This window comes from Rhododendron vialii, chromosome 7a (genome assembly GCF_030253575.1).
Source record: "Rhododendron vialii isolate Sample 1 chromosome 7a, ASM3025357v1".
Lineage (NCBI taxonomy): Eukaryota > Viridiplantae > Streptophyta > Magnoliopsida > Ericales > Ericaceae > Rhododendron > Rhododendron vialii.
The window spans coordinates 41,872,124-41,898,374 of record NC_080563.1 but is presented as its reverse complement, the minus strand read 5'-3'; the positions used below and the strand labels follow the sequence as shown (position 1 = coordinate 41,898,374).

General features: G+C 37.7%; 4 protein-coding genes across 8 annotated transcripts; 3 read left to right on the top strand and 1 right to left on the bottom strand.

Moving 5' to 3' along the window:
- The first annotated feature begins 954 nt into the window (after positions 1-954).
- Positions 955-6,486, top strand: LOC131333624 (cinnamoyl-CoA reductase 1-like). Of its 5 annotated transcripts, none has more exons than XR_009201847.1 (7): positions 955-1,357; positions 1,782-1,957; positions 2,139-2,324; positions 2,555-2,717; positions 3,170-3,359; positions 3,667-3,920; positions 4,105-4,455. XR_009201847.1 is itself a non-coding variant. In XM_058368246.1 (6 exons), exons 1-6 carry the CDS (start codon positions 1,237-1,239, stop codon positions 3,806-3,808), a joined length of 978 nt encoding a protein of 325 aa, XP_058224229.1. In that variant the 5' UTR covers positions 955-1,236; the 3' UTR covers positions 3,809-4,095. The 5 variants fall into 5 exon arrangements, 2 of the variants coding, with proteins under 2 accessions (XP_058224229.1, XP_058224230.1); XR_009201849.1 differs by lacking the exon at positions 4,105-4,455 and adding an exon at positions 6,348-6,486 and having other exon boundaries at positions 961-1,357; XR_009201848.1 differs by having other exon boundaries at positions 961-1,357; positions 3,667-3,985.
- On the top strand, positions 6,400-11,584 carry LOC131333623 (AT-hook motif nuclear-localized protein 10-like). The gene is made up of 5 exons (XM_058368244.1): positions 6,400-6,868; positions 8,237-8,289; positions 9,269-9,400; positions 9,676-9,837; positions 10,951-11,584. Exons 1-5 carry the CDS (start codon positions 6,400-6,402, stop codon positions 11,182-11,184), a joined length of 1,050 nt encoding a protein of 349 aa, XP_058224227.1. The 3' UTR covers positions 11,185-11,584.
- A 217-nt stretch (positions 11,585-11,801) lies between these two features.
- LOC131333622 (cysteine protease XCP1-like) lies at positions 11,802-13,732 on the bottom strand. The gene is made up of 4 exons (XM_058368243.1): positions 13,189-13,732; positions 12,709-12,944; positions 12,401-12,541; positions 11,802-12,151 (listed from the first exon to the last, which is right to left on the bottom strand). Exons 1-4 carry the CDS (start codon positions 13,652-13,654, stop codon positions 11,936-11,938), a joined length of 1,059 nt encoding a protein of 352 aa, XP_058224226.1. The 5' UTR covers positions 13,655-13,732; the 3' UTR covers positions 11,802-11,935.
- Positions 13,733-18,622: 4,890 nt separating this feature from the next.
- LOC131333512 (uncharacterized) lies at positions 18,623-21,897 on the top strand. Its single transcript, XM_058368075.1, has 3 exons — positions 18,623-18,861; positions 19,921-20,249; positions 20,979-21,897. Exons 1-3 carry the CDS (start codon positions 18,639-18,641, stop codon positions 21,789-21,791), a joined length of 1,365 nt encoding a protein of 454 aa, XP_058224058.1. The 5' UTR covers positions 18,623-18,638; the 3' UTR covers positions 21,792-21,897.
- Positions 21,898-26,251: the final 4,354 nt, after the last annotated feature.

The following is a 26,251-nucleotide window of genomic DNA, read 5'->3' as shown; positions in this document are numbered from 1 at the left end:
CTTACGAATTCTAAAAGAAGCCCTAACGAATATCAATTTGTGCTAAATTTTTTAAAGAATCCATAAAAAAATGGAAAAGTCTACAATATACACCTCTTAAAAAGGTGTACCACATGCACCTATTTTATGGATCATTCATAACATTTTAGAGTGTTTCGTAACTTTTATTCTAGAATTCATAACTTTATAGCAATACGATTCATAACATTTTTATTATACGATTCATAACATTTTGGTGCATCTCGTAACCTTTATACGATTCGTAACTTTGTAGCAATACGATTAATAACATTTTCTCTATAATTCATAACATTTTGGAGAGTGCATATGATACACACCCAAATAAGGATTGTGTATTGTAGTTTTTCCCTAAAAAAATATTTTCAAAATAACTTGCGGTTTAAATATTTTTTGAAACTCGAAATGAGCCCCACAAAATCATCATGCTCATTTATTGGATACCAAACAAGTGACTTCTGACTTTAGTGCATGGTGAGAGCAAAACGATTGTGTTTTGAGGAGTGGGCAGGGGCTGCTGCCCCATCCGCACATGAGCCTCCCACACCACCCAAAGCATTAACAATTTTACAATAGGATAAAAACACCTCGCACCACAAGCATACAAGTTTGTACTCCCTTCGTCCCAAATTGAATGTCAATTTTTGATATCTGTGTCAATTTCAACTCCTTATATCTTTCAATATGGATCTCAAAATATATGCAATATGGATCTTGTTTGATAGTTTTCGATTAGTTCTATTATACAAAGTTTTCAAACTCATGAAAAATATTATAGATTGAAAGATATAAGCGATGAAAAATGACACGAATTTTAAAAATTATCATTCTTTTTGAGACGGAGGAAGTATTATTTTTTGTCCACTCTTGTTCTCCTCCTCCTAAACCCAATTATTACGTAGATATATTCAAAGGTACAATCATACAATCTTCTTTGTCCAAGCAAAGATTTCCAAAAAGTACTGCTTCTAGAATAATCTAGATGACTCAAAAGTCCAAGTTTGCAACATCGATCCAATTGAATTTTGATGTTCTCCAACTCGCTACTCTATGACCCAAAATTCAACAAGCGCGAGGTTGCCACCCCTGGTATATAAAGCCAGGTCCGCCGCCGCCGCCGCATAGGCCAAAGATAGAATGATCTTGAAGTGATAATACTCCGTAAAAGGAAAATTTCAATTAATTGGTTGGAGAGAGAGGAGGAGGAGGAGGAAGAAGATGGAGAGAAAGGAGGAAGAAAGGGTGTGCGTGACAGGAGCTGGAGGGTACATCTCATCATGGGTAGTGAAGTTACTACTCTCGAAGGGTTATGTAGTTCATGGAACTGTTAGAGATCCCCGTGCGTATCTACTTAACTTTTTGATTCCTATCTCTATATAAGACAGTACTACACCAAATTAAGTACGCACATTTGAGCATTTTAGATCTTATTGATATATTCATCAAAAGTGCTAGAAAATCATTCGATCATTCTCTTCTTCACAAACCTTTTTTCCCGTAAATTTATATGCTCATTTTTTTCAAGTATGCATCAATGATAAGGCTTTTGGGTGGGAGATCGATGCAGCAAATTAAAGAGCATCTTTTTTTTCCTTGTAAATTAAACTGATCACAAGAAGAAGCTTTCCAATTTCTTAGTGTCAGTTCAGAGGCAAACTATATTACTCATCATTGAATTAATCTTATTTAGTTGAAGAAGAAGTGCATTGATCATGTTCGTTTTAAGGCAGACTTGTTTGACTGTCAAGGTCTTTGTGCTTCAGGTGATGAAAAAAAGAATGGTCATTTGAAGAAATTGGAGAAAGCTTCAGAGAATCTGCATCTCTTTAAGGCAGACTTGTTTGACTATGAAGGTCTCTACGCTGCCATTGCTGGATGCACGGGGGTTCTTCATGTTGCCTCTCCAGTCCCCTCCGACAATCCATCTATCAATCCTGAGGCAAGATCTTGACTACCCCTTCCATTTTTACAGGACTAGAAATCCAACTCCCTTCGACTTGCCCATCTTTTTGTTACCATGATTCTTATGAAGTCCAGTTTATTGCCTAAACCAAGAAAATTTATTCCCAGTACCTTTCTATGTATACCATTATGATTGGAACTCATGTTCATGAGCACAGGTAGAACTGGTTGAACCAGCTATAACAGGGACTCAGAATGTACTGAATGCATGTTTGAAGGCTAGAGTGAAGAAGGTCGTGGTGGTGTCATCTGTTGCTGCTGTTATGGTCAACCCTAATTGGCCTAAGGGTCAGCCCATGGATGAAAATAGTTGGAGTGACACGGAATTTTGCAAATCAGCTAAGGTATCTGTAACTAGCATGTACGCAAAAGGGAATGGAGAGATGGCTGAGATAATACCGATGGTCCAACATTATCCGTGGACTGCTATTTTAGGTTTTAGGGCCTCTTCATTTTTAGATGAATGTAAATAACACGTTAGTTCACAATATAGGTTCCTTCTTGCACACTACTAGGGGGTGTTGTTTTCGTTATAAATACACTAATCGAGTTCACTTGTTTGTGTGAATATCAGATGTGGTATCCCTTTGGCAAAACCATAGCAGAAAGTGAGACATTGGAGTTTGGGATAAGAAATGAACTCAACATTGTCACAATTTGTCCTTCCCTTGTTATCGGGCCAAATCTGCAATCATCATTGAATCTCAGCAGCTCAATCCTCCTAAGTTACTTGAAAGGTTTTTGCTCAAGCTATAGCTCTACTTCATTTTCTTAATTATGCCAAGGCAAAGAGCCAAAGACGCTAGGTTTCGAACTTCAAAAGTGTTCAAAACAATAACATAGGATGAGCACGAGGGTGGCAGTAGATGGGATAACAATGGGGTTACAGAATAAAGAACATCAATGGACCCATGAGGCCATGTTTGTTTTGTGTGATTTTTTGGTTCAAAGTAATAGGTTATAGGTCACATATGGGGGCAAACAAAGTTGATTTTTTCGAAATAACATAATAGATAAAATGCAATTAGTGATTGACTGTTGGTACAAAAGGTGAGTCTAGTCTTGGGTTTCGATTCTGTGAACATATGGATTATATGCAATGATTGAGATTTTGTTGATTTCCACATTAATCATGAGAGGTACAAATTTTTTCTGAAGTTAATTAGCCTTGAATTGGGTTGGAAATTAGGTGAAATCAATACAATGAATTGTCGAGTTCAGCAATTAGTGGATGTGCGTGATTTTGCTGAAGCGCTTCTGCTACTGTATGAGAAGCCTGAGGCGGAGGGAAGATACATATGTTCATCATACACGATCCGACCAGAGGTTTTGGTGGAAAAACTAAAGGCAATGTTTCCCCACTACAATTACCCCGAAATGTAAGTCTATTTGTGACTACGATTTTACACAGATCAAATTCTAAGGAATGCTAATCATACTATTGGATTGGATTTTCCCTTTCCATGTATTTTAATAGAAGCTATGGATCCATAATGGTGCCTTCAAAAAATTTATTACCTCCACGGGGCTGGTTTTTCAATACTTTGGCCATGCATTGTAAGCGGCCCTCTAGTTGGCACCAAAAGAGTAGAAGTCATGCTCTGCCCATTGCATCGTAATTAGCATTGGAGTATACTCCTATCTTTTTAGTATGCAAGTCAGTTTACTTGTGCATTTTCATGACAGTTTTATAGAGGAAAAAGGAGGCCCATTTGATTTCAATTGCAAGAAGTTGCTGGATTTTGGATGGAAGTATAGGCCATTAGAGGAGAGTATAGTTGATGCCGTGAAGAATTTTGAAGAAAGTGGTCTCTTGGTTGGTAAATAAAACTAAGAGGCTGGGGCTGGCGGACAGGTTCTCAGGCTGGAGAGTTCCTGCATTTCTTTGCAATGTACGTGATGGTCTATCATCTGCTAGGCTTACGGATTGATATACCAAGGTCAGTTTGCTTGACTGCTTGTGCTGCTGGTGGGTGGGGTATGCCCTGCTTATATTTTATACAACGTAAGGCAATTGGCCATTTTGGTTCATGCATGTTATGTTTTTATCTTACTGTAAGGTGACATTCTGTTGAAGTACCTTAAATAATAATAATAATTACTATTTCCACTTAATTATCAAAGGTTTGAGGTGCACACAAACGCTAACCATTCGAAGATTGCCAAGATTGTAATGACGAATGGTTGCATGCTGCTTGATTCTTTTGATGTCGATCATGGCTCTTTTGATGGTTTACATGAAGCTCAACCAAGCCAAATGAAGCAGATATGACCATGGGAGGCTGCACTAGTAGAATTACATTGCTGTGGTGGTACCAAACACCCTTCTTCCTTGTTATGGACATTCCAAACACAAACACTCCACTCGAGTGGAAGTAACTTTTTACTTTTTTTTGGTAGTTTCCCTTTGGCGTGGGGTATTCCTTGTTGCAAAAGATGTTGATGCTCATTCAATAAAATCTCTCATGTTTGCAATTCTAAGACCCAAGTGAAAGTGCTCTTTTTTTTTTTCAACAATAAATTTAATCGGTTAGTATAGCTCGTGTTTTTCTTTTCTGGTTGCGTTGTGAAAAGTTACGAAATGAGTGAGCATGAAAAATATCTTAAATTGATACATTAGATAAAAAAGATTCATAATTAATGAACCGTGACGGGGTAGATTTCGAAAATATGATTTTTGGCAGACAATTGGGTTATATGATAATGAGGAGATAATATTCACATTTTTAGATATTATTGTAAAGTACTATAAGAATTCACATAAATTGCTAAAATTCTTCTCTAATAAGTCAAAACCATTGTGCGCTTTTTCAACAGTGCAAAATAACAAAAGGATTATTAGTACTATTAGAGCGGATGCACAAGATAATTTAGAGGCAAAATACAGAAGAAATAAAAGAGCAAAATAACAGAGGAGTGAGAAAATGGAATAAAATTCTAACACGGACATGCAAATTTACAAAATGCCTTAGATACTTGTCGCCTCTTGTATTTATGCCGGGTAAATAAAAGAGATTATTCGATGGTTTTTGGACGGCATTCAACAAAAAATGTGATACTAAGGAGTGTTTGGATACCATATGCCAATGTACTACGAGAATCCAATGAATTTCCTAGAGTAGATTGATCCAACCCCAATTAATATTTTGTTTGATTTTTTTGGGAAGAAAATTAAATACTACTGTATTAATTACAAGGGAAAGTTTGAAGAAAACAATAATGTGCGAAATGCATTGTTTTATTCTTTTCTTATTTTTACAAATCAAACTATGGAATGGAAGAGAAAATCTAACTCCTAAAGATTACTACTTAAGAGTTCGTCTAAGGATTCGGAAACTCTGTAGTGCAGGGCACGGCGTGTATAGTTTAGTCCCAGATAGGAGTAAAACAGAAAAAGAAAAGAAATGGTAGAAGAAGAAGAAGAAAGAAGAGTAGGCGTTGGATCCTTTTATGAATGGTACGGAAAAAGCATTATCCGGATCTATCTACTTTTTACCTACATTTTTCCCTTCCCTTTTTAATAATTAATGCCAAGGCCGTGACTGACAGAAGAGAGAAGTCACGAAAAGGCCAAAAATGAAACCCCACACACACACACAAAAAAAAAAGAAAAAGAAAAAGAAAATATGTAGATATTTTTGACCAATGGAGTATTTACTACTAGGAGTAGTACAATTCTCATCATTTCCGTAGAAAGAAAAAATAAATAAAAAAGCCCCGACCCATTTTCTTTTTCCATTATCAATCAAAACCCTAGTAATAAAATTTCTTCTCTTCCGTATTTTCGATCCCTTTATTTGTTTTGCGTCTTCTCCAAATTTCCCCAATTTATTGCCAAGGTAATTCATTTTTTTTCCTGCCTTTTTCCTCTCAACTTTCCTATTTTCCATTTATTCATCTTTTGTGTACTATAATTGTATACTGTAAAACTCGAAAAGATCTTTCTTTTTCTTTTCTTTTTTTCTTTTTCTTCTCATCTTCTTCGTGTCGTGATGTAAATTTTGAGCTGTGTTTTCCAACTTCTGTTCAATCTTTCAACAGATTTTGCGAGTTCAAATCCAAGTCTGTGATTTTCAGGCTTCTTTCACACCATTTAGGGTTTCTGTTTTAATTTATTACTCCAACAAGTAGAGATTTCAGGCAAAGATCGCTGTTTTTAATGGTCAGGTTTGAAATTTTTCTGAACTGAGCTTAGTGAAGGTTTAATTTCCACTTATTTCCGTGCATCTATTTCTCTATATTTTTCCCCCCAGTGAAGTTGCTGAATGAACTGTGTTCTTGTGAGAAGAAAAAGAGTTCCCTATTGAGAAATAACTGGACCATGTGATTTTTTGTTTGTTTGTTTAGTGATTCTGTATTCGGTGCAGATTTCAGGATAAGTGGGGTCTTGGGTGGGGTAGTACAGAAAGCCCGTGAAAGATGTCGGGAACTGAGACGGGAGGAGTGATGACCAGTAGAGAACAGTTCACGCTCGATGTTCACAAAACTCCGCTGACGTCACAGCCGCCGGCACAGAACGTTCTTCTAGGTTACAGTGCCGACGGAACTGCCGTGTACTCCGGGAGCGGTGGCGGTGGTGGTGGCGGAGGTTCGGCAACAGCGGCCACCGCGGTGCCCCATAATGTAAGCGTGGGGGGAACTGTGAAGAGGAAGCGAGGGAGGCCAAGAAAGTACGGTCCAAATGGGGCCATGACATTGTCACTGACGCCGGCACCGCTGCCGCCTGCAACCGTCCCTCAGTCAGCAGGTACGTTCTCTCCACCGCCGCAGCCCCCTCCTCCATCTGTTCCTTTAGGAGGAGGAGGAGGATCAGAATCACATTCTTCATTGAAAAAGGGCAGGGGTAGACCACCTGGATCAAGCAAGAAGCAACAAATGGAAGCTCTGGGTAACTTTATTGTGTTTCTATATTATAGTTCTTTTTCTGTTCATGCTCAATGTTGTCTAGGGTTGCAATTAGGTCTCTTTATGCGTGTGGAATATGGATTGGTTTATCATGCTGGTTGGTGGGTTTTCATCAAACAGTTACTTTGACAGTTTGACCTGTTCTTGATTGTCTTGCTGTATTTTTCACCCACTGTTAAAAAGTGGTTTATTAGTTTGATTTCTAGTCGGAGTGAAGTGGTTACGGTGTCTGCAATATTATACATACTTGAATATCCAGCTGGAAATGATTTGATTATTAGTGGCTAATATATTTCTTTAATTTGAATATGTATTAATACCTTAGTTGAATGAAGTGGATCAATCATTGTATCATTTTGGAAAAGGAAAGCAATTTGGTTTTGCTGTTATATTTGGAATCTGCTTCGTCTAACCATAGATTCTCATACATGATCAGTTACATAATTGCCCTTTATATTGTGCATTTTTTGTGTTTGTCTCCACAACTTGTTCAATTTTTCTTCTTGAAGCATGCTAGATCCACCATGAAAAGGAGGAACAGAATTAGAAACTATGGCCTGTTTGTGTGACTGGATATGAGCATTGAATAAGACCATATATCCCGGGAGTTCCTTATCTAATGTTTTGTTAGAATCTTTACCATCTGGATTAAACATGCATCATATATTTGTACAATACCAAGTTGTAGTAGTACTAATCTCATCACTTTTGATTCTATCCAAGGCAATTATATGCATCCCTTTGCTATTAGTCTTGTCAAACAAACAAGCCCTATAAGTAGAATGTTGTAACTGAATTAAAGTATATCTTTTTGAAATAGAGTACCCACTAAGATAGCTGTCAAATAAAAAACCACCGAGACATCGTTTTGGTGATTGATTCTTAATTTCTTATAGGTCCTCTATCGGAGTAGGAATTCCTTCTTATGTCAAAAGTGGACATTTTTGTAATTCTAAATGAGGGAGGATGAATGTTTATGCAGTCGGAATTGGGAGATAAGTTTTCTTTATTTTTATCTTTTTCCGAAAAACAAAGGACTGGGATACAGTGTTTATAAGAAAGCCTTAACCTTCGCGGAAGAGTAGTATATATTATATATCTATCAAGAATTTCACTATGACGGTGCTAAATGTCTTCTCCAATTTTCTGGTTGCCTAAAAGGTATTGGTACTCTCTCCAAAATTTATTTTTTATTGCTAAGATCCTGTGCAATGCCCAGTTACACTTGTAAATAAGCATACACATCCTTGTTTATATTTTGAGAATTTGGAATTTGAAACATGTGCTGCAGTTTTGCTACACAAATACATACGTATGCTGAAAATTTCTGATAGGAGACTTCTGCTTGCAGGATTAGCAGGGGTTGGATTTACACCGCATATTATCACTGTGAAAGCTGGAGAGGTTTCTGTTTCCCATTTCTGGCCTTGTTGTTAGTGTAGTTAGCCGTGAATATGAACATTGACAAATTTTATTGTGCCTTTAAGCTGGGTTTTGTGGGGAAGTATTATTTCTTCACAGAAAATATGAGCTTTAATATGTACTCGACATCTATATGCGTTTATAATCGTACCATGTGGTTAGGGTGCAGGTATATGAACTTTTTCAGAGTAATTGGCTTATTTGTATTGTTTTATCCAAGAAAAGTATTGCTTGTGAGCTATTTGATTAGAATTCCATACAAGGAGAAGTGGATACTTTCCTTTTTTTTTTCCTTCAAAAGATTCAAAACCAACAAACACACAACACGCGAAGAACAATCAAGAAAAGAAACAAAGAACACAAGACAGACAGATTTTTACATGGTTCCCCAACTGTGTAGTTATCCATGGTTCACACTAGTTTCCACGAACCCCGAATAGTCAGTGAAGCACAAATTAGACCGAATCAGGTGAGAGGGTTCCCTGAACTTAAAGACCTTATTTTTCAGAGATTCTATAGTAGTCCTCAAGATGACCATGTGGTCCACTCTATTCAGAGAATGTTGGAAACAATTCTCTGCATCTCTTGTCGGGGTTTAATGCTGGAATATAGTCAACTTATCCAAGTCGAAGAATTATGTTTTGGTGTCTACGTATCCTAGGGTTTTGGTATGCAAACCACTTTGTTGGTTTCCTTAGATTGTATATCAATCCTGTATGTCTTCCTTGTCCCACCTAAGACTGCATAAGGGGGTTACTACCTTATTTTGGAGTTTTTATGAAATTCCATGTTTACGTAATGTCGCCTTCTTGAGTGTGCATGCTCTAACTGGTAACATTATATTATTCCATCGGTATTTATATTCTTCATATTTTAATGTTTATTTTTGTGATTGTATTCCTGGTAAATCATGTTGGTAGAGAAACTTATCACCGGTTTCTTGAATTATTTGGGGTTTCAGGACGTGTCATCCAAGATAATGTCATTCTCTCAGCATGGTCCAAGGGCTGTTTGCGTTCTGTCTGCAAGTGGAACCATTTCCAATGTGACTCTTCGCCAAGCAGCAACCTCTGGTGGAACTGCGACGTATGAGGTTGTCAAATTGTTAATCACTGTTTTTTATTGACCTTATTTGTGAAGCAAAACTTGAAAATACTCTCCCGATGCTCGGGTTGATTTTCTAAAACGGATAATCCCCAACTCAATTTTATCAACCACGAACAATGGCTTTACGAATCCCTAATCTGCCAACTATACCGAATCTAACTGGGATAAGTTTTTGATCATTTCCTGTAGGAGATTTAGAATGTGAACCCCTTTCACATTTTCTTTAGCCAATTGTGGATCTTAACGATTTTTCTTATGCAGGGGCGATTTGATATACTATCACTTTCTGGTTCATTTTTGCTGACGGAGGTTGGTGGTCAGCGGAGCAGAACCGGTGGGCTGAGTGTCTCATTAGCTGGACCGGATGGACGTGTTTTAGGTGGGTGTGTTGCGGGGCTTCTAACTGCTGCATCCCCTGTTCAGGTTTGGCTGCTTCTCTAGCAAATGTCTTGCCTTGAGGGTTATTTCCATATTCTCAAAAAATTTCAACACCTTTTGGAATTTCCCCTATGCCGGGTAATTGGTAGATGAAAGTACTGGCTTTGCGGTGGCCATAGGTTGCTTGACACGTTATACCCCTCAACTCGAAGTTGGTTTCCAGTCAGTTAAGGGGGTGGGTACGGGAAGCAATGGGAATGCTCTGAAAATTGCAAGTGAACCACCCCGCTCTATCCATCATGGTATCTATGGTGTAAATTTAGAGCTGGCCCATCTTAGTTTTGGTGAGAGGTCCTTGATGGTTGCATCGTAGGCCCATTCAATGGTTGTAAAATGGTAGAGATGTCTGGGACAGATGAAGATGGTCCAATTGAAGCATATATTCACAGGAAACTATATATGGCATTGTGCAATCGTTTATTAAACAATTGGTAGCGCAAAGGAGGTCTAGAGGACCTGATCGAACCTACTCACAGTTTACTGCTGCAATTGGATATGGAACCTATTGTAACCATTGGTGCCTGTTACGAAGAAATGCAATTTTCCTCTTATCCTGCGTTCTCGTAAACAACTAAGTCAATCAAATGTCTGTAGGACTAGTAGACATTAGATGGGCATGGTTTTACTTTTTGTCATATGCTTGTATATTTTCTGGAGCCATTGAGAAGTTGGATTTGATTTACGAGAGCTCATTGCTTGTTCTGGCAGAATATAGATTTGATGTTTTGTCAAAGTTTCCCTTGTATGCTCTTCTGCTTTTATAATTTTATGTCAGCGATTTCTACGGAGAACTGCCATACTACTTGTAATGCTCACTATTGGTATCAAAATGTTGGAATACGCTTCATATAAATAGTAATTCCTAGAAGATGGCCATTTTGTGTTTAGATGATAGATAGGTCACTAGACTCACTACACCATCTATTGTTTCGTAGGTTTGGCTATAACTCGGCCATAAGGGAGTCATTTGTATGTTGGATTCTGATGTTCGTGTCTGATACTTTGTTCATGTATACTATTATCCTATTAGAAATTTTTGTACTCAATATGGGAAATGACACTGTTGGGATTTATGTTAGATGTCCTCCTTCATTGCAGGTAATTGTGGGCAGTTTCATTGCAGATGGCCGGAATGATACAAAGTCAATAAGCCAAATGGAACCCCTCTCTGCTCCACCAAAGCTGACACCAGGTGGTGGTGCAACAGGTGCTAGCAGCCCTCAATCACACGGGACGTTCAGTGAATCCTCTGGTGGGAGCCCACTCAACCACAGTACAGGAGCTTTCAACAATAACAACCCTCAAGGCATCTCGAGCATGCCATGGAGGTGATTTTTGCTGTAGATTGGTTTTCTCCCTTGTGATGGTACGGGATCTGTTGTCTATTAGCTAATTCTTTCACCCTTGAAAAGACCCGGTTGTTGGTTAAGCTCGTTGTTGTACAACTTATATGCAGAGTTAGTACAAGTGGCGACTTTCCAGGGGCCTTGGTGGTCCTGGCGATAGCCAACCTTTGTAGTGGTGAAAAGGTGCTCTTCCCCAGTTATTGGTATCATTAGATGTACTCGTAGGGTCTAGAGAACAGAATGGTGATTTAGTTCTAGTTAATATATGTGTTAGGTGTTCTGTTGTCGCCCATGAAATGGACCAACCTTGTTCCTGGTGTGTCCATTTTCCGAAAGCGCCTCTACATTGCATGAAGTTATCATATTTATGTTGTCTGGTAGGCCCATTCAGGTTTGCATTAGTTTTGATTTAGGTGTTTGAAATATAAACTTGTGATTTTCCTACTTTATCATACAAACTTCTACAAACTAAAAATGGATAGCACCTATTAGAGATTTTTAAGCAACAGGGACATGCCATGTTGTATTTAGCTAATGATTTTTAACTTTTACTCCTTTTTGAACGTTTCATCATCCTAATAACACTGATAAGTCAATTGCGAGTTAGAAGATAATCACCTCCACACTAGTGTATTTATTAACAAGTTGACAATGTCTGCGAATCACAAGTTCACAACCCAAATTCCAAAGAGGGAAGAATGCAAATGTCAATATTTAAAACAAGCGACATGGATTGATCACTTCTGTTTAGTAGGATAAGAAGCCATCTTGTTGATACCACAGAGGCCTTCAGGTTTCCCAGTGCTTCTCTTCATCCTTATGAATCCTTTCTCCCCCCATTTTGGGCCCCATGAGTTCTTCACAATTATGTAGTCCAACCCCTTGTTTGATCCATATCCAACAGCCGCAACTCCATGATCCAGCTCTGTTCCACAGTGCCCGTCGAACACACCCTGCAGATTAAAAACTCGACATTTTCCCAAGTGAGGTGGCAAGTCTGGATTGCTTGGGTATCTAGTATTTATGTACTAGTATATGTGCATAAAATAAAGGATGGCATGCATCCACGCTCTTCAACACCATATATGTAGTAAAATGCAGTCTTATAAAGGGAATGACGAGTTATTTTGCATCTTTGTCTCACTTTTCTGTACATATAGCCTTGCATACATACATGTACGTGGTCGGGTTTAAGGACTTACCCCACTGTAAAACTGGAAATCTCTACCAGAAGCTTCAATAGCAACACTGAGAGGCTGGTTTGCAAGTGCTTTCAGGAGGCTTTGTTCATTGTTCTCTGGCACATCATGGTAACCGCTAATGGTCACTACCTCTGATGCTTCCTATTAAATTGGACACCATAAGAAAATATGAAAACATATCATTGAAATAAGTATGCGATTTGTATGAAATAGTAGTATGTGTCTTTTTAACATGATCTGGGGACTTTCGGATTGTGAAAATGTATATAGGACAAATTACATCTAGACATCATAAATTCATAGCTTACCTTCCTCTCACCACAAGTTCCTTCCTCCATGATGTAAGGGTAATCATCCTCCTTGTGAAGCCCCTCATTGGCCATAATATATTCAAAAGCATAATCCATAAGACCCCCATTACAGCCATGGTTGAAGGATGTGTCGCAGTCAATCAGCTCTTGCTCAGAAAGAGATGTTAAGTTACCAGTGACAATTTGGTTTATTCCCTCAACGGCAGCCACAGTTGAAAATGCCCAGCAACTCCCTGCATGCATGATATTCACCCATTCATACATGTAATTAACCTTTCATTTGGACATATATCATGTCGTACTTTTTCTCTATAAAGTAGCTATATATATCCTAATTACCATTAATTCTTGCCTTAGTACATATGCAGAGCCATACATCTATAGGTTATATATGTTGTTCAATTTAGTACTAATAAATCATATGGTAATGATAGACAATAATTCAAAGTGTTAACAAAATTTCTAGTACGTACTTACCACATGAACCTTGGTTCTTGATGGGTGTGACGGCCCCTTTTTTCCTCCAATCGACAGACTTGGGCAAATCTACAATGTCTCTATAACTGAATTCTTCACGGGACCCCTTTCTTTTAGGCAAATCAACATGGAGGCCAAGATACATGGTTCTAAACTCTTCATGGCTCAAATCTGCAAACTCGTTCAGTCCGAGCCAGTAGTTGATGATCTTCTTGTTCCTCTCGTCGATGTGCTTCAAATTATCCTTGAACACCTCAAACCTATGCAACTTCTCTTCAATACTTTCGTAAGTTTTGCTGTGTTTGGCCATCCATGATTCAAATAAATCAATGAGTCCATCTATGGATTTTAAGTCATTTGGTGAATAACCAACAATGGAGAAATCATGAGCAAAAGCCAACGAGGTCAGAAGTGAAAAGGAAAATGAGAAAAAGAGTGCCAATTTGGAAAAGGATGAAATAGCCATTAATTGCAAAGAGGTTAGAACAAAGTAAGAAAGAAAGAAGGATCAAAGAAAGAGAGATGAAGATGGAGGTGGCAGATGTTCGGATTTATATAGATTGTTTAATTTCTTAGCAATATTATGTTGCTTTCAAGTAAAGTCGATGAAGTGTCTATAGCAGAATGAGTCTTTAAGATTGGTTCTTTTTGGCAGACTTTAAATCCAAGCTTGTCTCTGTGACCCTTGATCATGTAATAGCTGACAGGACCAAGCTATACTTGGACAATACCCTTATACCCTTTTTTATCTGATACTATACTAAACTTATGCTGGAGCTTAGGTGCACCATCAATTTTTTTTTTTTTTTGGTATATTCAAAATGGAAGTGCAACTCCACTTGGAAGTATTGTCCCGTCACACCACACCACAATCTGTAGGGGGACTCCACCATCATTCATACATAAGTATAATCAAAATCTCTCTCTCTCTCTCATTTATTAAAGAATGAGATACTAGTGTGCAGTTTTTTCTTGTATAAGTACCAAGTCCACCCATTGTCATTTAGATTGCTAAAGTCATGATTTAGCTTCATTATTTTTGGAAAAATTTAAGTCTACCCATTGTCATTTATTGATGCCAAAATATGGCAATGTCATCTATTGTCACCAAAGGTATCTATTGCTATTTCTCAAACATCATGCAAGTTATTTGATTTGCATTGAAAAATGTATGGGTTTAAATGATTTGAGATTTGCGGTGCAACAACGTACATTGTTATTATGTAACTTTTTGACACTATAGCAAGGAAAAAATGATTTTGACAAAAAACATATTGACACCAACAGATAAACTAGAGGTGGCAAATGGACGGGTTTGAGCAGACTTGAGTTTGATCATGGAATAGGGCCGAATAATAGAACTATTGTAATAGAGACGTACTACAAAATATGACAATTAGAATACAATCAATATAAATATGGTCGTGAAAAAAAAAAAAGCAAGAAGAAAAAATAAAGACAAACCATCTATATAGAAAAGTAGAAATACATAATTAATGAGTAGTGTTATAGAATCAAGTCAAAATAGAGAGCCAGATGTAGTCTGATTTTAAAAAAAGTTACCAACTAAAATAGGAAAATAAATTTTAAAGTACAAATTAATTCAAAACTTGCAGAGTTTGATGCTTGAGCATCCACATGAGTCTCCTTAGAATTTGGACCAGATTACACCTAAAAAGTCACTTTTCTATTTCAATAAGTTTTTTTTTTTAATTTTTAATTTCTCATACTATCTATTAGACCTCATTCTTTTAAAAATATTTATTATTAGATATTGTACGTTTTAATCTTTTCCAAAAAAAATTGAGAGAGTTGGAGAAAATAGAGAAATACTAAAATAAGAGTTGAGAGGAATAGCTCATCTCTATTGAAGAGGCACTTTAACAAAGATAAATTGTTGGAAGTGTTTTTGGGGGCTAATATTAAAGTCAGAAATCCTAAAGGAACCGACGGGATTTCTACCGACGCAAATGTAGGATTGAATCCCGTCGGTACATATAGTGGGGTTGTATTGAAGTGGTAGTTTTAAGGTTTTCCTCCAAATCTTAGTAAAAGATGAGATCTAGAGAATGAGATGATGTGAACGCTTTTAAGAAACGAAAATAAAGGCACAATAATATTACTCCATATTGCTGCCCATGGATCAGTAATCAGTAGATCGAATTCACGCAAATTCCATATGAGCAGACTGCAGAGCGGAGCAGTGGTGCAGAGGGGTTGCAACCACCACGAGATTGTATTTATTACGTCTAGTCGTCTACTATTCTATAATACGGTTAATACCTTCTTTTCACGATAGTCAAAGGTGTCCAGACCAACTTCATTGCACCTCTAGTATTCACCACCTTGATTTAGTAAAAGACTATTCATTCATGCCGTGACTAGGATTCAAAAGAAAAGTAAAACTTGGAATCCCTCCCTCTCTCTCTAAGAGTTCGGCGATTAGGATTTCCTTGGGGGAGGGGCGGCGGCGCCTCCCCCCCTCCTCTCTCTCTCTCTAAACTCGGTGCGCTCTGACGTCGACGGAGCCGATCATTCGCAAGCAATTTGCCTACATGCACTTCTTCCCTATCTTCTTCACCGCGTGCATCTCTATCGACGTTATCAGGCCATTCCCGTCCTTGTCGTTCCGGGTGTCACATAGATCGAGTCCAGACGAGGTCGTAGTTCTTGGGCCGGAGGTAGCTGTTGGTATTGCTGGATGGAGGGGTGTTGCTGTTGTGGTGGTTGAGGATCAGATCCGTGGTCTTTGTTGTTGGCTGCCTTGTGGCAGCAGTGGTGGTGGCAGTGATGGTTGCGGTCTTGCTTGGCAATTTGGTCGGTTGGATTTAGATGTGTGGGTCCGCTGTATCTTTATAGATTTTTTTTGGGTTATTGTTTTTGGGGTTTGTTGTTTCTCATCCCTTGTGGGTGTCTTTCTCACCTCTCGTAGGTGTCATTATTTTTCCTTGTTTGATGAACTCTGTGTGAGTTTTGCGAGATACGTGCCTTGTTCGATTGTGGATTTGAAAAAAATTTGGGTTTGGTTTTTGGGTAATGAGTGAAGAGAGAAAATATGGTAATAATTGAGGATATGGGTAATGAGTGGAGAAAGATAGAGAAAGAAATGAGATTAATGATTGGATATATGGGTAATGAGTGAAGAGAAATATGAAAGTAATGATTGAAAATATAGGTAATGAGTGAATTTGGGTTTGAATTTTTTTTTCCAAACCCACAACCGAACAAGGGTGTTGTAACTCTATGGCTCAGTATGTGGTTAAGAGTTCTATGTGAGAGAGTAGTTTCTATTAGTGGAACTCTATTTTCCCATATTGTAATGATTTTTTCTTTGCAATAGAAATCTTCTAAATTTTGACCCAAAAAAAAAATTAAAATTCAAAAAAAATTTCTCTTTTACTGCCTAAAGTTATCAAGTTTCGAACTTAAAATAATTGAATTTATAATTCACCCATGTTGCTACTTGAGCTTGCTTGGATTCCCTCTGTAATACCTGCATGGGGGATTATAAAAACTAGGTGAGCGAGTGAGTGAGGTGAGGATGATATCACTATTCAGATCAGACTTCCGAGCGCTCTCTTTTTCGTCTCGTCTAGGAAAGCCTGATGAGAAAGTCACACGCGTCGCATAAATCTGCTTTGGCAAAACTGACTTGGCAACTTTCACTTCTTATAAGTTATATCCCCATCCCATCCCATCCCAACTCCAAAATCTTTAATCCAAATCGTTTATCTCGTATATTTAGTGGGATAGAATCTGTGAAAAAAATTACTAACTTAATTGAATATCAATAACTTGGCGAACAAATCATTTTTTTGTTTTATTTTTTAATAACCAGATGTTCAGGCTAACTAATTATGTGCATCTTGATTAATTCTAAGAGACCATAAACTCATTATCCACTAATGGAGGCAAACTCGTGCCTTTATTAGAGTTAAGAAATGTAGAGGGAGATCCAAACAAAACAAAGTATAAGCATCGGTAACAAATTGGCATCCCGAGACAAATAGCTTTCAACCCATTTTTTGGGATTTCATGAAAAATTAAGATTTTAGGGGAAAGTAAACTCTAAATGTTTGGCCTTGACCACTAGCCCAACCTCTTTGAGTTTAAACAAATTGTACTTTATAGATTTAAATGGACAAAAAATAAAAATTTACAGTTAGACCTTCCCTTTAACCTATCGAAGTACACTCTTCGTCTCATTTTGATAGTTTTTTACGAAAAAACATGTAATTTTTGGATAAAAAAATAAAATACTTATATTCATAGTTTTTAAAATTTTTCGGCCCCAAATGAGAGAACTAATTGGGATCTTTAATTTAGTGCAAAAAAACTCAAAAAATCATGTACCGAAGTATTTTATTTTTTTATCTGAAAATTGCACATTTTTTTGTAGGGAACTGAAGAGTTTTTTTATTTTTCTTCAGATTATTTGCATCTGATCAACATGGTTTTTCCTAGACGTGCTAAAATATTACAAAGCCTACGAAATGAATGATTTGGATAAAAAATTTAGAGTCCACACAAGGTAAAGAAAAAATTGAGAGTATAAAGAGATCGGGGGGGGTGGGGGGGTGGGGAATATGGAGGAGAGTTATCTCGCAATTAATAGCCCCTGCCTTGTCCTTGCACAATCTCGATCTTTGCCTTTTGCTTTCTTAAGATGGTTTTTCTTCTTATGGAACTCCCTTTTCAGGTGGGCTTAAGTAATAGAGTCTAGGCTCCCTGGCCTTTCCGTAGCCCTTCTGCGACCATAATAAATACTCTCTCTCTCTCTCTCTCTCTCTCTCTCTCTCTCTCTCTTGCTCCTTCGGTTTCAGCGCTAGCTCTTACCGTCCGTATATTTTCAATAACTCTAGATACACTACATTGTTATATTATCCATTACACTTTTTATAAGATCCACTTTGGATTTCAAAAAAATATAAAAAAATATTCATAAATTTTAAAATAATATATTATGGAGCCTTGTAAAATATCAGCTCCAACAAATATTGATAAATATTATTTTTTGTTTCGTAAGGACGAAACTGTACAGTTGAGCAGTTTTGTCCCTACAAATCAAGAAATAATACTTACCGCTATCCGTTAGAGCTGATTTTTTACAAGGTCTCATAAAATATTATTCGAAAATTTATGGATATTTTTCTGTATTTTTTTGGGACCCTGAATGAGCTCAACAAAAAATGTAATGGATGGTATAATGGATGGATGGTAGTGTATATACAATCTCTTATATATTTTACTACTACCATACATATTATGATACAACAGCCCTTTCATTCCCTTCTCTCTCTCTCTCTCTCTCTATCTCTCTCTCTTTCAAACACACACACACACAGAAGAAGAAGAAGAAGGAAGAGTAGCTAGTACTGTGGGGGTGGGGGTGGGGTGGGGTGGGGGGAAGTAAACTACTACTAGTAAAGGAAGGGGAAGAGAAGAAGAAGATGTTGGGAATGGAAGATGTGATAATGAGTGAAATAGTAGTAATGGAAGACATAAACGAGCAAGGTTTGCCGCCTGGTTTCAGATTCCACCCTACCGATGAAGAACTTATAGCTTTCTACCTCACTCCTAAGGTGTTCAGAGGCAGCAGCTTCTTCAGTACTACTAGATTAATCCACATTGCTGAGGTGGACCTCAATAGGTGTGAGCCTTGGGAGCTTCCAGGTACGTACATACGTAGAATTCTACGAACAAATTAACCGTATAATCAATACACAGCTTTTTTTTGCTAGGCAATAATCCGTCTTCACTCTTGCTCCATCTCAACAATCAGCATGCAAGCATGGTGTCAACTAGATACATGTGTACATATCTATAGGCAACAATGCTATGGTAACCAGTACCATATTTAATTTGAATACCATGTGAAGTATTGTCATGATATTGGTAAAATGTGTTTTACTATATGACAAAATATGACATATTTTACTAATATTATGGTGATACATCACATAGTACCCAAAATGTGATACTGAGACATAATCAACAAAGCATTAATGAGCATCACTGTATAATTAAAGCTAGCTAGGATGTGTGCGAGAAATGAGAAAGCTCCCCCCCACCCCAACCCCAACCCCAAATGCACTTTTCCTAGTGTTGATCAATATGAATATGAATTCATTCAACATTACCTCACATATTCCTCTCTCCAATTGAACTTAACTGATGAGGTCCCAAAGTGAGCCCCATTTTCATGCTTTATAATCAATTTTTACCAGGTGGTTATGGTACTTTAAAACGGCTTATGGTGTCCCTAGCTCCCTCCTTCATGAGCATAATACATTATGCACTCAAATACACATAGTACTGCCCAACCTAATTAAATGTCTCGCCAGCTTTCTCTATCAGTTCCTGAAACTTTTACACCCATCTCTCTAAACAACACTACACTACACTACAATACATACATCTTTCTCTGGAAAATTTATACCCTTGCAGATAAAATCATGAGATTTTGTGTGTGTGTGTGTGTGTATATATATATATATATATATATATATATATATATATATATATATATATATATATATATATATAGAGAGAGAGAGAGAGAGAGAGAGAGACAGAGAGAGAGAGAGAGAGAATTGACGGAAGAATGTGGACGTAATATGTTTATTTATAGCTCTGTGTTATTATAGTACGATTACGTAGGAGTAATTGGTTGTGTCCAATTAATATATAGAGTAATAATGTCAAATAATTAATTGCAATATTCATGAGCAGATGTGGCAAAGAAGGGGGAGAGAGAGTGGTATTTTTACAGCTTGAGAGATAGGAAGTATCCAACAGGGTTAAGAACAAACAGAGCAACGGGAGCTGGGTATTGGAAAGCAACAGGAAAAGACAAAGAGGTGAAGAGCGGCAGCAATAGTAGTAGTAGTAAAACAGTAGTAGTTGGGATGAAGAAAACACTTGTCTTTTACAAAGGCAGAGCTCCCCGTGGTGAAAAGACCGAGTGGGTCATGCACGAATACCGACTCCTCCACGCCCCTGATCACTTCTCCTCCTCCGACTCCTCCTCCTATCGCCAGGCCCAGTACCACACGTGCAAGGTACTAATACCTATCCTTTAGTACGACTCCTCCCTAAATAAAACTCTCCACTCACTCACTTTCTTACACACGCACCTTCAACCATGAGCAGTTGATCAACACTGGGCTATGCATTTTGTGAGTTTTTTCTTTTTACGAGTTGACTTTATCTTTGTGTTTTGATTGATCCAACGAGATGAAAACAGAAGAAGAAGAAGAAGAAGTTAAAAAGTGACAAATGCTGTACCTGTTTGTCTATTTGACATCTTTCACTTTGGCTACTCATGGTTAAAATGTTACTGGTAAGGTATATTCTCAGGGAAAAAAATAAAATAAATAAGTGGTAACGTGTACTGATCCAATATTGTGGTTAACGTTGTTCTTCTAATGACATAACTGTGGTTCTTCTAATGACACCAGACGTAACGGTTATGTAATTTAGTTATAATATCCAAATAATGTCAAATGACTCAAATCGAAAGGCTCGTTGTCAGAAACTAACATTTTTTTTTCCAAATCTTTACTAGCTTAACTTTGTACAGAATTCCGCATATGGTAATGGTGATGAATTTTGCCTGATGTTCAGCGATTCCCACCCTTGTACCATATCTTTTGAAGAAACTCTAATGGATAATTCTTTAATAAGGTTTATATGGTTAAGCTCAATTGTATCGAAAAAAATGATTGTTATAGAACCTAGCTATGACTACGATTGACATGTGCGTTTAAAAAAATGACGTGTGTTTACAGGACGAATGGGTGATTTGTAGAATCGTTCACAAAAGGGGAGAGAAGAGAAATCCACTAGTATATAATCAAGGCCAAAGCTACGGTAGCTACCACCACCACCACCACCTATTCGAGGGAGCTTGTTCATCTCACAGTACCACAGGGGGTTCCTTTCCCCCCTTGCTTGAAAATGCAACAACAGCAAAACCATCAATAGCAACAGCTGCATTGCTACAGCCGGAATCTCAACCTCAAAACCATTTTGATCTAATGGATCATCAAATTCTGCTCTACCAACAACATACTAGTGACCACTACCTCCGATCAGCAAATTCAGCAGTACTGATGACAAACCCAATATTCTCCCCAGCCTTTCCAATAAATGAAGGCTGTTGTTTTTCACCCAATCCTCATACCCACAACATCAACCCATCACCCTCATCCTCCATTCTCTTCAACTCCCTCCTTTCACGTCAACAAGAAGCCACTACTCCAAAACAGTGCAAGACAGAGGCCAACGTTTCCAGCTTATTCGGCCAACTGCCCTATGCTGATCACTTGGGCTGGGTGGATAAGGTTCACTCTGAGACCGATGAGTACTCTCCATTTGCAAATCCCTTGCTTTACGGGATGGATTGTGGGGTAATGACAATGGGGTTGTCATCAGCTGCTGCTGATTCCACCACTGTTCCTGTGATGCCAACCAGTAATACTTCGACGGCAGCTTTCAACAATCATAATAATGACAGGGCCGGCGTCCAATTCCAAACCTTGGTGGTGGATCCTACCATCAGTTCAGTTACAGGAGAAGTTCCCTGGCATTTGGATCCTTAAAGATCTTTTGAGCATTTGATTTTTAACGTGATGTGTACCTATAGTAGGAGCAGTATTTCATAGTAGTAGTACCAGTACTAGTCTTAAATGGGAGCTAGCTAGGGAGGGGAGGGGACCAGTCTAAAGCTTTAGCTAATAGCTCCTTCTACCCATTTTATCCAGCAATGCACGCAACCTTGTTTTCTATGATTTGGCATTTTGATGCTGCCTGCATGCAGCGACGTCCATAGCTGAGCTATTGGATTCTACTATTATTATTTATGGCATTTGCTGCACTGCTTTGCACGTAACTTGTTTATTGTTGGAGATTTCGCTGCAGCTTAGGATTCGATTATGAATTGAAGATCGCGATGGCCTTTTGCACGAGTGCTTGTGCAAGTGTTTTAGAGAGAGAGAGAGAGAGATATATATATTTGCTTTGAAATGAGGGATGTAGGAGGGGGGCATTGGGGTGTGATGAGAGCCAGGTCTGACTCTGTCAGGTGGTGGTGGTCGTGTTTGATGTGACAGGGTTGATGGGATTGGAGTGGGTTTTGGATATTTTATGTTACCTTTTATTCATCATTGATGAAACGATTGGGTCCCTACCTACGGGGAGGGGGGGGGGGGGGCTGATTCTGGGTCCACTCTGGTCTCGCTCCGATGATCGGAATCATTCACTTTGTAGAGCTCGTCGAGTAAAATAACCATGCAAAAAATTAGCTTAATTGGATATCGTTAAGTACCTGATCAGAGCCTTTATAACTCTCGGTCCATGGGTTACAGTGGATTTGATCCAGTATTTCGGATTTATTCTTTTCAAGATAAAAAGGTTCCGATCAGACATTTAACAATATTCAATTAAGCTAATTTTTTGCATGGTTGTTCTACTTGACGAGTTCTACAAAATGAACGATTCCGATCATCAGAGCGAGACCGGAATGGGCTCAAAAACTGAGCCCAGCACCCCCCCCTACCCCCTACCTACGGACCTTCCTATCTATCTCATTCCTCAATGCATCCATGCGGGGGTCTACTACTAGTTTAGGCTCTTGCAGGAGATATCTAACCTCAGTACTCTCTCTCTCTCCCTATTCAGAGATGGACAGAAAAAAGAGTTTAAACTTTAAAGGGTGTAGGCAGTAGTGTCTCTTTTTTTTAGTGAAAAGGAAGAAGGGGAATGGATGGATGGAGGGGCTCCATATTTAGAGAGCATGAGCACGAGAATGCAGGCATACGATGAGTCATGAATTTGCTTTTGAGATCGTGATGTAAAAAAGGCTTTAGGGCTTGTTCGGACAAAAAAGTCATTAGCTTTCCCGCAAAAAATAAACCAAACAAATTCACATAAAAACAAAAATAAGTCAATAAGTCACTTTTTTCGTCTTTATTCAAAAAATATTGGATTTCGATCAAAATTTTATACTTTTTAGATTCCTCTCGTCATGAAGATGCAATAATTTCCAAAAAAAAATGAGAATAAGCCAAGTGATACGAAAAAAATTTAAATAAAAACAAAAAATAAGCCACTTTGACTTCTTTGTCCGAACACCCCCTTAATTTAGCAGTCCGGCTAATGAATGCACTATAGCACCGTTTAACATTGTGATTTGTACACTACTATGTACTTCTTCTGTCTCGTTTTCTTCGTCTAAAATTCTCTTTTTTTGTGTCCCAGAGATTGTCTAATTGACAAGACAATAGTACAAAATTCTGGTAGTGTTTGATTGGGAGTTTAGTTTAATTTAGTTTTGGTAGTGGGTAGAGAGAGAAATAGAGTAATGATTGAAGATAGGGGTAATGATTGGAGAGAGATAGAGAGAGATGTGAAAGTAATAATTGGAGAAATAGGGTAATGATTGGAAAAAAAAGTAGGGTAATGATTGAAAACAAAACTAAAACTAAAACTAAAACTAAGTTAAGAACCGAACAATTAATTTTTCCGTTTTACCCTTCTCTCAAATTTGGAAGATGAAAGTTTGAATTTTAAAATTTTTACTTTATGCCTTTCCGGACTTCCAAAATACTTGGTAGTACCCGCCACAATTTTTGGAATTGCATAAGTGCAATTTCAAAAATTTCTGACTCCAACTTTAAGTGCATGAGTGGGAAATTCAAATTGAGACTAGAAGAACTACTCAGGCCCCGTTCCGGAACTCAATATAAGTACTTATTTTTTAAGAAGGTAATTTCAAGCTCAAAAATAATATGTTTACGCAAATAATTTTTTTATCAATATGGATCTTGTTTGATAGATCTCATCGAGATCTTTTATACGGTGCAAAAAAAATTAAAAATTTATTTTTCATTTACATTATTTTTGAATTTGAAAATGTGAAATAAGTACTTATTTTTTAAGAAGGTGTTGTGGAACGGGGCCTCAATGGTATTATTGGAAATGTGAAGTTTTAAAAAGGTAATCATGATATTCTCTTAAATTTGTAGTATTCTGATATTGGACGATAAAAATGCGACGGGGACCAAATTTATACAAATCAGATGAATGGAGAGTTTGGATTGAAAAATTAACCTATTTTTTTAGTATTCAAATTTTTTTTTGCATTTGTTTGTTTTTGGTCAAATTTTTGTGACTTATTGATTCGTCTCGACGAGATGAATCGAAAAAATAAAAAAATTTGATCGAAACTCATACTCCCTCCGTCACTTTTTAAGTGTCCTGCTTCGTAACTCCAACTTATTAAAAAGACATCATCATTATATCTTTCACATCAACTTTTTCCTCCATTTTTCTTACTTACCTATCATCATTACACTTTTACTTACTAACTTTTCAAAATGGAATCTACTTTTAGGGACAAAATGAAAAATTCACCAACTTTTACCCACTAACTTTACAAAATGGACACTTATTAAGAGACAGCCCAAAATGAAATACTGGACTATAAAATAGGGACGGAGGGAGTAATTTTTTAAATAAAAACAAAAAATAAGTAAAAAAAAAAACAACTTTTTTTTATTTTTTTAAACTTTTTTTTTTGTCTTTTCAAAAAATATTATGAGTTTCGATCAAAATTTTATACTGTAAAAGAACAAAATGAGGGGGAAAAAACCCATGTAGGAAGGGTTAATCAAGAGTTTTTGAAGCACTTCAAGTGTAATGGAGACTATTTCGACACCAGCAAATGAAACAAGTTTAGGAGAAAAAAAAAAGGAAAAATTTCAAAATGGCACCTGAACTTTCATTGCAATGTCACAGAAATACCTAAACTTCACTTTATATCAATTAAACATCTGAACTTACAAAATCTCCAAAATGAAGCACCTGCCGTTAGCCTCCATCCATTCCATCCACAAAAATTGCTGATGTGGCACACTTCACCCGTTATGGGCCCATTTCACATGTTAGGAAGCAAATGAAATGCACACAATCACAACCCAACACTATCCTTCTTCACCTTTTAATTGTGCGCACAATCAAAACTCCACGGATAAAAAAAAAAAAAAAATCAAAACCCCACAAACCTCCAATCTAGTCCCCTTCACTAGACTAGTCAGAGAAGTTTCCACCGCCACTGATGAAGTTTCTTAGGAGCAATTTCGGTGATCGAAGCAGAGACAAATCGCATTCTAGTCCAATATTCATTTGCAAGAAGAACACTCGCAATCGAGACCCACAAACCGTCCTCTCCTAAAGTCACTGGCATCGACCAAGTTGGAGCCTACTGACCCATCTCCTTCAACAAATCAAACCCAAATCATTTTGTTCCGGTTTCAACAAACGGGTCGGGTCTTCCCGATTCGGATGGTGCGAAAAAGTCGAAGTTAGAGATGAAGAGGAGCGAGAAATAGAGGATGGCCATAGCTAAGAAGGTCGGAAAGGATCGAGAAATAAGGATGACAATGGAGCTGAGAGGTTGGGGAGGAGCGAGAAACGGAGGAGGGACCCACATCTGAGGTCAAGCGACTCAAGCCTGATCTAGAGATTTAGTTTTAGAATCAAGGATTGTTGAAGAAATCGAACCGAATTTGGAAGAAATTGTGGATTGGTTGATGGGAAAGTAGAGAAAATTAGGAGGGTTTAAGAAGTGGAAGCGACAATGGATCTAGCACAGTGAAAGAGTGAGGTTTTGATTGTGTCCATGTCTCTTTACTTGCTTACATGTAAAGTGTGGCCAGTTAACGAGTGATGTGTGCCACATCAGCAATTTTGTTGACGGAACGGATGGAGGCTAATGGCAGGTAGGGCTGCAAACGATCCGAGCCGCTCGCGAGCGGCTCGGAGCTCGGCTCGATAACGGCTCGGCTCGGTTCAAGACAAAAATGAACGAGCTCGAGCTCGAGTCCTGGGCTCGTTTCATAAACGAGCCGAGCTCGAGCTAGTCAAAACTCGGCTCGAATTGGCTCGCGAGCTTGATTATATTATTTATATATATATATATATATATATATATATTTTACATATTTATATTTATTTATATATATATTTATATATATTTGTTTCATAAACGAGCCGAACGAGC